This window comes from Capricornis sumatraensis, chromosome 2 (genome assembly GCF_032405125.1).
Source record: "Capricornis sumatraensis isolate serow.1 chromosome 2, serow.2, whole genome shotgun sequence".
NCBI classification, from domain to species: Eukaryota; Metazoa; Chordata; class Mammalia; order Artiodactyla; family Bovidae; genus Capricornis; species Capricornis sumatraensis.
In genome coordinates, this window is record NC_091070.1 from 116,211,504 (window position 1) to 116,223,767 (window position 12,264).

Genomic DNA, 12,264 nt, shown 5'->3' on the forward strand with positions numbered 1-12,264 from the left:
TAGAAGACCTGTTGGGGCATGGGGTGGGGCAATGGCAGTGGAAAGTCCACTCCATTTTCCCTCTGCCACCTCCCTCCTTTCCAAGGGCTGCCCCCAACCTTGAACATCCCTTCTGATGGCTGACTGTTGTCTTTGCTGCAAATCTATGGATATATGGATATAGAAACCAAAGGGGAACCCCTCCCTTTAGTGCACACCTTTAATAGGGGCCACCCCCTCACTCATTTCCTTTTGTGACTTTAATTTCACTCCAGAACTTGTAAAAATTCCAGAAAAGACCTTTATGGTTTCCAGCCCCTGTCTCCCAGTTACCCCCATTTCCTCCTTTTTATCATCTCTGTTTCCATTTTACACGGGGTGTGCGTGCGTGCCAAGTCGCTTCAGTCGTGTCCAATTCTTTGTGACCCTGTGGACTATAGCCCTCCATGCTCCTCTGTCCATGGGATTCTCCAGGCAAGAAGACGAGTGGGTGGCCTTGCCCTCCTCCAGGGAACCTTCCCAACCCAGGGATTGAACTCGCATCTCTTAAATCTGCTTTGGCAGGCGGGTTTTTTACCACTAGTACCACCTGGTAACCCCACATGGAGTGTGAGAATAGCTATTCCAGGCACCATTAAATCCTTAACAGCCCAACTTAAGTTGAGAAAACAGGTATAGAGAAGTATTTAACTTACTGAGGTCCCTCAGCTGGTTAGTGTCAGACCTAGGAGGTGAATCCAGGTGTTCTGACACCTGAGTTGATGCTCTGAGCTAAGAACGTGGGACAGGTGGAAGACTAGCACCTCTTTCTGCACTTTCATCCTGGTACCTAGGGGGTGCAATGGTGAAGAATCCGCGGTTTTGATCCCTGGATCGGGGAGATCCCCTGGAGAAGAACGTGGCTACCCACTCCAGTATTATTGCTGGGAAAAATCCCATAGACAGAGGAGCCTGGTGGGCTACAGTCCATGGGGTCTCAGAGTTGGACACAACTGAGCATGCACACATCCGCACCCTCAGCCGCCTCTTCTCCCAACCTCTTTCTGAATCTCACCTCCCTATGCCTCACCCATGATCTTGGCTTGTCCTTATCTTCACTTCCTCCAAATTCTGATTTAAGGAGAGACAAGGTACTCCCAGCCAGCAGCAGAGGTTTGCACTCCAGGCTTGGCTGGAGATAGGGATCCGGCAAGATCCTGCAGACAGCAGGGGGATCTCCAGCTTTTGCCTCGGAGGTGTCTGTGGGCACCAAGTTTCTATGGGTGCTATTGAGATGGTAAGAAGGTAGAGATAGCCAAGGGAGGAGGGCATATTTGGCTTCAGCACCAGGGAAGGACAAGGGTACACCCCATCTGAGGTGAGGGAGGAAAGACAGAGAGGACAGAGGGAGATAGTTACTGACCTATGACTCAATTAGTCTAGAACCCATAGGGAAATTTTCCTGGGAATTCTCACAGAAGGCAGAAAAGGGGCAAAGAATCCTTTTGGCCACACTGACCTGGAGGTAGAACTGAGATGAAAGGTGCAGACACTTTGTGGATAATCCAGAGGTTTATTCTTCGATTCCCATTGCCATGTGGAGATTGGGCTTGGTCGTACCCAGCCCTGACCTGGGCCCTGGCCACCTGTCTTTCCCCACAGCCAGAGCTGGGGATCAAAGATCAGACTTTCCCCAAGGGTGTTTCATCAAGGCAGAGAGGCCAACCTCTCTTTCCCTAGGACGCGTGGATCCTGCACTTGGCAGATAACCAGAAAGAGGAGGGTGTTTAACTTGCCCCCTTCACCCAGGTGTCCCTTTGTCCAGGTTGGTGAGCATGGTGGAAAGGCCACCCTCCTGAGGGGTGCTCTCCGTCCACCACCTGCTCATTTCGTTTAGGGCCACCTGTTCCACCCAGCCCCGACCCTGGGGCCACAGCCTTGCTCGCAGGTCCCTGAAGGTGTCTGCCAGGGCCCGCCGAGGCTCCCGCCTGAGAAGGCAGTACAGCATGGGGTTGAGGCAGCTGTTGGTGTGCGCCAGGCAGGTGGTGACGGGAAAGACATAGGTGTGGATGGTGTAGAAAGTGCTGTCCCAGGGCACCAGGTCAAACTTCACCAGGACACCCCAGAGCATGACCACATGGTTGGGGAACCAGCAGAGGAAGAAGGAGGCCAGAAGGATGCGGATGGAGTGGGCCACGCCCCTGCTGTCCCGCCATCGCCGGCGCCGCCGCCGCAGGAAGGCCAGCAGCAGCAGGTAGCTGGTGGTGATGATGCCCAGTGGCACCGTAAAGGCCAGGACCACCCTCTGCAGCTGGTAGGCCCCCAGCCAGTACCTGCTGGGGAAGCGCAGCAGGCACAGGCACACGCCACTCACCTCGCCCTCGGCCCCAAAGACAGCTGTGGGCACCGTCACCAGAGCAGCTGCCACCCACATGGCCAGGGTGGCCACGCAGGCCCAGAAGAGCGAGAGGTGGGTGCCTGGCCCTGCAGCCACGGCCACCACCCAGTACCGGGCGACGCTCAACGCTGTGATGAGGAAGATGCTGGCGTAGATGTTGAGGACGGTGGCCGTTAGGACTATCTTGCAGAGGGCACCTCCAAAGGGCCAGTGGAAGTCCAGTGCCGACTCGGCTGCCCAGAAGGGGAGGGTGAGTGCTAGCCCCAGGTCTGCCAGAGCCAGGTTGAAGACGAAAGTGTCAGAAGGTGGGCAAGGGGCACGCCGAGCACAGTTACCCAGCACCCACAGCACGGCCAAATTTCCCAGCAAACCGACAGCCCCCACAAGCCCGTAGGCCAGGGCAACCGAGACCCTCAGGGCTAGGAATCCAACAGGCATCGTGGCATCAGCAGCACTCAGCACGCTGCCTCCAGAGGCATTGACCCAGAAAGCGGGCAGGGGGGCAGAGGCGTTGGGCGTGGGCATCGCGGGGCATCCGACGTCAGTGGGGTGGAGGGGCCAGCCAGTGCCTACCAGCCTGGCAGGGGGCACCTAAGGCGCTCAGCAGGACCCTGGGTCAGAGCGCTTGTCCGCTGTTCTCAGGGCCTCTGGCTGCCTGGAGACCCAGCCCACGCCCATACCTCGGGGGCGGGCTGTGGACAGACAGGACAGCCTTCCTCTTCTCTGTTGGTCTTGGTGGTGGGTGGGGCAGGTGAGGGAGAGGTGAACACCGGCACAAATGTGTGTGTGCGTGTGTGCCTGTGTGTGCGTGCATGTATGCGTCTCTGTGTGTGTAGAGCCCCATGTGGAAGAGCGGGAAGCGGGGAGGGAGAATGACCCTACAAGGGAGGGCGGCCCCACACCTCTGCCTCAGGGAGAGGCCACAAATACCCCATCTCAGGGGTGACAGGAACCGAATTGGAGCCCCCCTCTACTTCTGATGTTCAGGGGCTCCCTTCTCTGCAGCAAGTGTCCCCTTGGGGCCTGGAGGAAGGAGCCTGGGAGTGTGCACAGAGGCAGAGAATCAGAATAGTATCTGAGAGAAAGAGGAGAGGTTCTGGAGTCCCGGGGCTGCTCCCTGCTCGCTCTGTGACTGTGGGTGAATTACTTTACTCTCCTGAGCCTCGCTTAAAATTTTCAGATAAAAGTCTCTGCGTTACAGAATGGGTGTGACAAAATGAGAGAACACCTGTGAAAAAGCCCCTTGTACGTGGCTATTTGCGTGAATGTGAATGATTATTATTTCAAAGGAAAAGTTGGGGGCATCTGTGGCAGGAAGGAGCAAGTTACTCCCTTCTTATAATGAGCAGCTATGATCATCATGCCTGGGGAACAATGCCAACTAAAACAGGTTGGAATTCACTGCAGCAGCCAGTGACCTTGAGGTTAAGGGCAGGGAGGAAAAGGGGAGAGGAAGTCACAGCTTCCTGTTCCCTCCCCGCTGGAGCCGATGAGGACCTGAGCAGGCCTGGGGCATGCCCTCAGTTCTCTCCCTGCTAAGGAGTCCTGCTAACCTCTTTCACTCCCACGGCCATTTCACCCTTCCCTGCCCTAATCTGTGGGGGCAGCAGTCAGCGGTAACCCCCACTGTCTCCTCCAACCCCCAAACCCCATTTCAGAGCTGTAGATGCTGAGACACACCCTCACCATGCCGCATCCTGTCTCCCCATGATCTCAGTGCTAAATGGGGTGAGTGCTTCAGTGTGTCCTCCGCCTTTTGTGCCTGTGTCCTTACCCGTTGCACAATTTGCTGTGATGGGGGTGAGGGATAGGAAGAATGAGGCTTTCGCAAAAATATTCAACCACCTTCTTGCCCTCTGCCTGTGAATTAATATGTTTGACGTTCAGTTCCCTTGAGTGCTGGGGGAGGAGAGGGACCCTTTCAGGATAATCAGCAGTGGGTTTGATGAACCCTGTAGGAGAGACCTAGGGGTGAAAGAGATTCAGAATGGGTGCCCAGATGTTTGGGTTTTCTGGCAAGGGATGGATGTGAAGGGAATGCCCAGCCCAAGTTCAGGTGAGCCCCAGGGGCTGCCTCCCAGCCTCAGGGACTGCCCCTGTGTGACTTGTGTTAATCACTCCCTCCCTCAGGACTGTCTTTGCTTTTCAGCCATCCAGCATCACCTGGCTGATCTGGCAGCTGCTACGTCTTTCAATGTGTGGGACCTACTGTCCCTCAACTTGGAAAACAGAAGCTGGGTCAATTTCAGGGCTCTGCTTTCCATTTGAAATATCCGGTCCTCTGGTTATTTCTTTTCTTTCTTTTTTTTTTTTTTTACCTTTATGTGTTTCTAATCTAAGTCCTTTCCCTTGGTCTGAGACTAGCAACACTCCCTTGTGGTTGTATAGAGAGGTGGTGCCACCAACTGACTGAGTTTAAGAACTTCCCTTTGGGCCCTTTCATTTTAGTATCTTGTTAGATCACTCCTTTATCCATCCACTCTTCACTAATCACAGCATCTCTTGGACACTTATTATGTGCCAGGCGTTGTGCTAGATGTTGGGGAGACAAAAACATTACACGGTCCCTCTCCTCAGGAAATACAGTAAGCTCTTTGAGGTGGGTGGGATCTTTTACATCATCTTGTTCAACTCCTCTTTTTATAGAGTGAAAGTGACTTGCTCAAGGGCACCAGGAAGTAGTGTCAGAGTCAGGATTTGAGATAAAATCTTCTGACTGCTAGACTCTAGCTCTTTCCAATACATCACAAAACCCTTTGGGCATTTCTTTCCACCTCTAATCTCTTCCCTTTCTAGAGTGCCAGACCCTGCCCCTGGGAAGCCCCAAGGAAAACAGCAGCAGGATATGCACAGAGGGATAGTGACAACTCCCAGTGGTCTTCACCCACAACTGCTGAGAGAGGAGGAGGAACTGGACTCAATAAAAATTATTTTTCCATCTCTTGTTCATATTACCCTCCAGAGCCATTCTTTTCCAGCCCCCTTTTCAGTCTCAGAATCCAAGGACTCTGCAGTGGTGGGTCACAGTCTCCCTTCCATGAAAGGGACTTGTAACATACGGGCCTTCCCTTTAGTCACCTGAACACCCTCCCCTTGTGCAGTCCACATGTCTGCTCAACCCCACATCCCTATCCTGCACTCCAAAGCCTAGGAAAGAAGAATTGGGAGAGAAGGAAGAGCATAAAGAGAATGGATCTTTGCCCGCAAAACATAAAGAGAAGGAATTTTTGCATCTGTATTTATGGTGGAGACTTAGCGACTGAACTAAAGCAGAGACTAGCTGCTTGGAGGACTGCCCAGTGGCAGAAGTAGGAGTGTGCGTTCTAAGTCACTTCCGTCACGTCTGACTCCGCAACCCTGTGGACTTTAGCCTGCCAGGCTCCTCTGTCCATGGGATTTTCCAGGCAAGGATACTGAAGTGGGTTGCCATGCCCTCCTCCAGGGCATCTTCCCAACCCAGGGATTGGACCCATGTCTCTTATGTCTCCTGCACTGTCAGGTGGTTCTTTACCAAACTTCTGAACCAGTCTCTGTCGCGCTCTCTCAACTTTATTTTTTTTCCCAAGGCAAGGAATTATTTTTTCTCTCAACTGTGTATTTTGGCATAGCTTTATAATTTACAGAAAAATTACAAAAGCAGAGATGGTGATCCATCTCTTATTTTCCATATTAAGATGAAGCTGCTAGAGCATCAAAAATAAAAAATAAAAATCTTAGAGATAAATCTGACAAGAGATGTACAGTACTGGTATATTGAAAACTACAAAAGACTGCTGAAATTTAGATTTTAATAAATGGATAGAGAGGCATACTGTGTTCATGAGTTTGAAGACTCAATAATAAGATGTCAATTCTCCTCATAATGGGTCTGTAGATTCAATGCAATTCTAGTCAAAATTCTAGCAGCTTTTTCAAAGAGAAACTGACAAGCTGATTCTAAAATTCATGTGGAAAAGCAAATAGCCAAATGATTTTGTAAAAGAGCCAAAACAATTTAGTAAAAAGATAATAAAGTTGGAGTACTCATGTACCCAATTCCAAGACTTACTATGAAGCTGCAGTAGTCAAGACAACATGGTATCAGCAAAAGGTTAGACATACAAATCCACAGAATTAAGAGTCCTGAAAGGCCCACACTTTTACAGTCAACTGATTTTTGCCAGAAGTGCAAAGGCAACTCACTGAAGAACAATAGTCTTTTCAACAATTGGTTCTATAACAACTGAATACTCACATTAAAAAGAGTGTGCGTGAGAGAACTTTGATCCCTACCTCGCACCATGCACAAAGATTAACTCAAAAATGGATCATAGATCTAAATATAAAACCTAAAATGCCAAAACTTCTAAAAGAAAACAAAGGAGAAATTTTTATAACCTTGGGTTAGGCAAAAAGTTCTTAGGTACAACATCAAAAGCACAGTCTGTAACTGCAAAAAGTGAGTAATTGGACTTCATTGAAATGAAGAACTCTGCTCTTGGGGTTTTTTTTTTTTCAGTTTATTTTATTTAAAATCAGAGGTGTTTTTTTTTTTTTCCCTTTTGTCTCTTTTGAATTTGTTACAATGTTGCTTTTGTCTTAGCTCCCTGACCAGAGATTGAATTTGCACTCCCTACATTGGAAGGCAAAGTCTAAACCACTGGACAGCCACAGAAATGCCCTTTTGAAGTATACTTTATTTGCAATGTTGTGTTAGTTTCTGGTATACAGCAAAGTGATCCAGTTATATATAAAATATATATCCCTTTTCATATTCTCTTCCATTATGGTTTATTATTACAGGATATTGAATATAGTTCCCTGTGCTATACAGTAGAACCTTGTTGTTCATCCATTCTATATATGATAGTTTGTATCTGCTAATCCCAAGCTTTCAATCTATCCCTCCCCCAACCCCCTCTCCCTTGGCAACCACAAGCCTAGAACTTCTGTTAAGAGAATGAACAGGTAAACCACAGACTAAGAAAACATTTGCAGGTCATAGAATTTATAAAGAAACATATCTGGAATATCTAAAGAATTCTCAAATTTTGGTAATCAGAAAACCACCTTATTTTTTTAAAAGGGTAAAGGATTTGAACAGATAGTTCATCAAAAAAGATATAGAGATAGCAAATAAACACATGAGAAGACACTCAACATCATTAGCCTCCAGGGAAATGCAAAGACTAACCACAGTGAGACAGTACTATTTTCTGATTAGAATGCCTCAAATGAAAACAAAAACCAAGAAACTGATCATACCAACTGCTGGTGAAGAAGTAGGCTACCAAAACTTTCATACATTCCTAATAAGAATGTAAAATGGTATAATCACTTTGTAAAGCAATTTGGCATTTTCTAAAAAGTTAAACATGCACCTCATATGTCCTAGCCATTCTATTCCTAAGCATTTACTTAAGAAGAATGAAAGTACATATTCACATGAAGACACGTACACCAGTGTTCACAGCAGCTTTATTTGAAGTAGCTTAAAATAGGAAAGAACTCAAGTGGATAATCTAATTTTCCATGAGGTAAATGAATAAAAAGACTGTGGTATTTTCACACAGTGGAATGCTACTCAACAACGAAAACGAAGGGATTACTGCTGTGGAATGGTACAACAGCAACCGTGGGGGAAAGAGCGCTGATGACTGCCAGGCCAAGGTCGTCCCTTCCCATTTGCTTCACAGAAGCACCTGTTCTCCCTCCCACCTGTTCATTCCAGGTTCATCTACAGTGCAGCCAAGTCCTGCCTGCCTAGCCTCCAGTCCTAGCAGTGTGCTCCTCTGAAACAAAACACCTCATTGCTAACTCCATTTGCTCTGGACCAGGTTCACTGTAGAGCACCCCACTCTGGGTGTCCCAGGCTGTGGCTCTGAGAATCCTAGCCTTTCTGTCTTTTAAGGCCCCCCACCTGAAAGGTAGGTTTCCATGTCAGATGACAGGTTTTCATCTTCCTGAGAAAGGACTGGGGCAGATACTTCCACATGCATGTAGATGACCAGAGGCTCTTCTGGGGGTTACTGTTCTAAAACCCCCCAAAAGTTTAAGTTTTCAGTAATGGACATGTGTGTTAAGTCACTTCAGTCATGTCCTACCCTTTGCAACCTCATGGACTGTAGCCTGCCAGTTTCCTCTGTCCGTGGGATTCTCCAGGCAAGAATACTGGAACGGGTTGCTGCCGGGAGCCAGCATGGGGAATCCCGCCCGTGGCAAAGGTCATGAGGAAGAGGCCTGACAGGCAAAGGCGAGATCAGGCCTCGAGGGAACCCCCCTGGACCTTCTCTAGCATCCACCCCAAAAATAGAGTCTGTCTGCCTTATTGCATTATGCCTTTCACCAACTCTTCTGACATTAACAGGGGGCTATCCCCCACCACCTTTCTCTGGAAAGAGTTAACTTAGAGCTCCAGTTAATAAGTCTCCTGGGCGTAACAAGAGTGTTTCAGTCCAAAAACTCCTCTGATGGCTCTTTAGCCTGCCTGACAAGTTTATCTGGCCTCTTACAACCACACATGTGATTGTTCACAGCCTTCCAACTGTGAGAGGCGAGAGACGCTCTAAACTTTCTAAATACAGAGCCTCTTGAGAAGTTAGAAATTATTAGTGTGGTATTAGTGGATTGTTAGAAATATACCCGTGGAGGGTTTCATTGTTGAGCCAATATTTGCTGCTGAGTCTCCATATCCCTTGTCCCTTATATACATTAATTGATGTAACTGGCATATGAGAAAAATAGGTAATAACCTTTGATATTAATCACGTTAGACCTTAGGCTAGTAAATTCTTTTCTTGATTATAGCCCACTGCACCTTTGCCCTGTAGGAATACAACTTCATCTGGTGCTTTCAGAGAGTGGCACCTGACTTTAGAAAAATCACCTTTGGAGAAAATAAGTTTTCTGGTTGACTGACCATTATCAAAAAGAAAGGGTCATAAAATGTTAGCAGGCCCCCTGGCCAGAAGATGATGTAACACTACCTAAGACCTTTGTATGCATGCATAAAGAGTGCCTGGTCTCGATAAGGGTCAGGTCTGCTGACCCTGCATGACTTTGTATTATCCATGGATCTCTATGTACAACTTAAAGTATAAAAGCTTTCCTGAAAAATAAAGAGATGGACCAGTTCCTGGAAAGACTGTCTTCTTTTCTTTCTCTCCTTTTCAGGCTAATTCCCGTCTGGAGCATGCTTCGAATTCCCTGGATCCACCAGGGCTGGGCCCCGGGAGGTTGCCATGCCCTCCTCCAGGAGATCTTCCCGACCCAGGGATTGGACTTACCTCTCCTACGCCTCCTGCACTGGCAGGTGGGTTCTTCACTACTAGTGCTGCCTGGGAAGCCCCAGAAGTAGGAGACGCTAATCCAGATCCCTAACCTCACATCAGCCCAATCAGCCACCATCTCTACTCTTAATGTGTCAGAATGAGAAGCCACTGAAAGTTTTTAATCTAAGCAGTGACAGAATCAGATCTATTTTTTGTCTGTTGACAATGTGAAAGATTGTTCAAAGAGGCCGAGAATGGCAGGAAAAGAAATATCAGTTAGGAGGCTTTTGTAAACAGGTGCTGAGATAGTCAGGAAGTAGAGGAGGGAAGGAATATGGATTATATTTAAGAAATAGAATTAATTGACTGGGGATGTAATGTGATAAGAAGAGGGAAGAAGGACTTCCCTGGTCGTCCTTCCACTGCAGGAGACACAGGTTTGATTATGCTCAAAATCCTTCAAGCTTCACCAGTCTGTGAACTGAGAACCTCCAGATGTACAAGATGGGTTTAGAAAAGGCAGAGAAACCAGGGATCAAACTGCCAACATTCGTTGAATCATAGAGAAAGCAAGGGATTACCAGAAAAACCTCTACTTCTGCTTCACTGACTACTATAAAGCCTTTAACTGTGTAGATCACAACAAACTGTGGAAAATTCTTAAAGAGACAGGAATACCTGACTACCTTACCTGTCTCCTGAGAAACTTGTATGTGGTTCAAGAAGCAACAGTTAGAACTGAACGTGGAACAACTGACTGGTTCAAAAGGAGAAAGGAGTATGACAAGGCTGTATATTGTCATCCTGTTTACTTAATATTTATGCAGAGTAAATCAGGAAAACTGCTGGGCTGGATGAAGCACAACCTGGAATCAAGACTGCCAGGAGAAATATCAACAACCTCAGATATGCAGATGATACGACTCTAATGGCAGAAAGTGAAGAGGAACTAAAGAGCCTCCTGATGAAGGTGAAAGAGGAGAGTGAAAAGGTTGGCTTAAAATTCAACATGCAAAAAACTAAGATCATGGCATCTGACACCATCACTTCATGGCAAATAGATGGGGAAACAATGGAAACAGTGACAGACTTTCTTTTCTTGGGCTCCTAAATCACTGCAGATGGTGACTGCAGCCATGAAATTAAAAGATGCTTCCTTGCTCCTTGGAAGAAAAGCTATGACCAACCTAGACAGCATATTAAAAAGCAGAGACATTAGTTTGCTGACATAGGTCCGTACAGTCAAAACTATGATTTTTCCAGTAGTCATTTACGGATGTGAGAGTTGGACTCTAAAGAAAGCTGAGTGCCAAAGAATTGATGCTTTTGAATGTGGTGCTCGAGAAGACTCTTGAGAATCCCTTGGACAGCAAGAAGATCAAACCAGTCAATCCTAAAGGAAATAAACCTGGAATATTCATTGGAAGGACTGATCCTGAAGCTGAAGCTCCAATACTTTGGGCACCTGATGTGAAGAACCAAATCATTGGAAAAGATCCTGATGCTGGGAAAGATTAAAGGCAAAAGGAGAAGAGGGTGGCAGAGGATGAGATGGCTAGATAGCATCATCGATTCAATTGACATGAATTTGAGCAAACTCCAGGAGATAGTGAAGGACAGAGAAGACTGGCATGCTGCAGTCTATGAGGTCACAAATAATAGCAACGGAACAATAATGAACAACTGGAAACTAAGATTCCACACGCCTCATGGCGAGGCCAATTAAAAAAAAAAAAGAAAGAAGAAAAGGGAGGGATTAGGCTGACTATTTGGCAATCTTGGGGAATTAAGCGAATGAAGGGTACATGATTGGATGGCTGAATACATGTATCACACTGGCATCAGAAAATACAGGAGGAAAACAAGGTTGAAAAATTTGTGAACCACTTGGGTACAGCAACCCAATACGCAGTTGGAAGAGTCTGGAAAGAGACCTGGTCTTGAAGATCTGAAATTAGACGTCTTCAGTAGAAGGTGGTCATGGGTACACCATAAAAGAAAAGGTCCAGTAGTTTTGCGACCACGCCTCCCCGTCTTTTTTTTTTTTAAGAACAATTTTTACAGTTTATTTATCTTGGGCTGTGCTGGGTCTTCATTGCTGCGAGGGCTTGTCTCTAGTTTTGGTAAGAGACACTCTCTACTTGGGGTGCAGGGGCTTCTCACTGTGGCGGCTTCTTTTGTTAAAGAGCAAGGGCTCTAGAGTGCAGGGGCTTCGGTAGTCGCAGCTCCAGGGCTCTAGAGCAGAGGCCAACAGTCGTGGAGCATCAGCTTCGTTGTTCCCCGGCATGTGGAATCGTCCCAGACCAGGGATCAAACCAGTGTCTCCTGCATTGGCAGGTAGACTCTTTGCCAGGGAACCACCAGAGAAGCACCCCTTTTCCTTTCTAAAGAACTTAATTTTGTCCGTGTCCATTTCTTCTCAACAGAGCTCACGTGACTTGGAGGAAGCTAACTCCATCTTCTGCTCTAGGAGTGGATGCTGATAAGTTTGAGTCAATCACTATCTCACCATTCTCTTGAAGGTAACTGTTTCAAGAGTCAAGGATTGGACTTCCCTGATGGTGCAGTGGATAAGAAACTGCCTGCCAATGCAGGAGACACAGGTTTGATCCTTAGGCCAGGAAGCATCCTCAGGCTGAGGATCAACTAAGCCCATGG

At 47.3% G+C, this 12,264-nt stretch overlaps 1 protein-coding gene across 1 annotated transcript; it reads right to left on the minus strand.

Moving 5' to 3' along the window:
• Positions 1-1,759: 1,759 nt before the first annotated feature.
• RXFP4 (relaxin family peptide/INSL5 receptor 4) lies at positions 1,760-2,881 on the minus strand. Its single transcript, XM_068962567.1, has one exon. It carries the CDS (start codon positions 2,879-2,881, stop codon positions 1,760-1,762), a length of 1,122 nt encoding a protein of 373 aa, XP_068818668.1.
• Between the last annotated feature and the right edge of the window lie 9,383 nt (positions 2,882-12,264).

What these genes read in the sequence shown, in the direction of transcription:
- RXFP4 (XM_068962567.1), bottom strand. Translation starts at nt 2,881, where the DNA reads ATGCCCACGCCCAACGCCTCTGCCCCCCTGCCCGCTTTCTGGGTCAAT.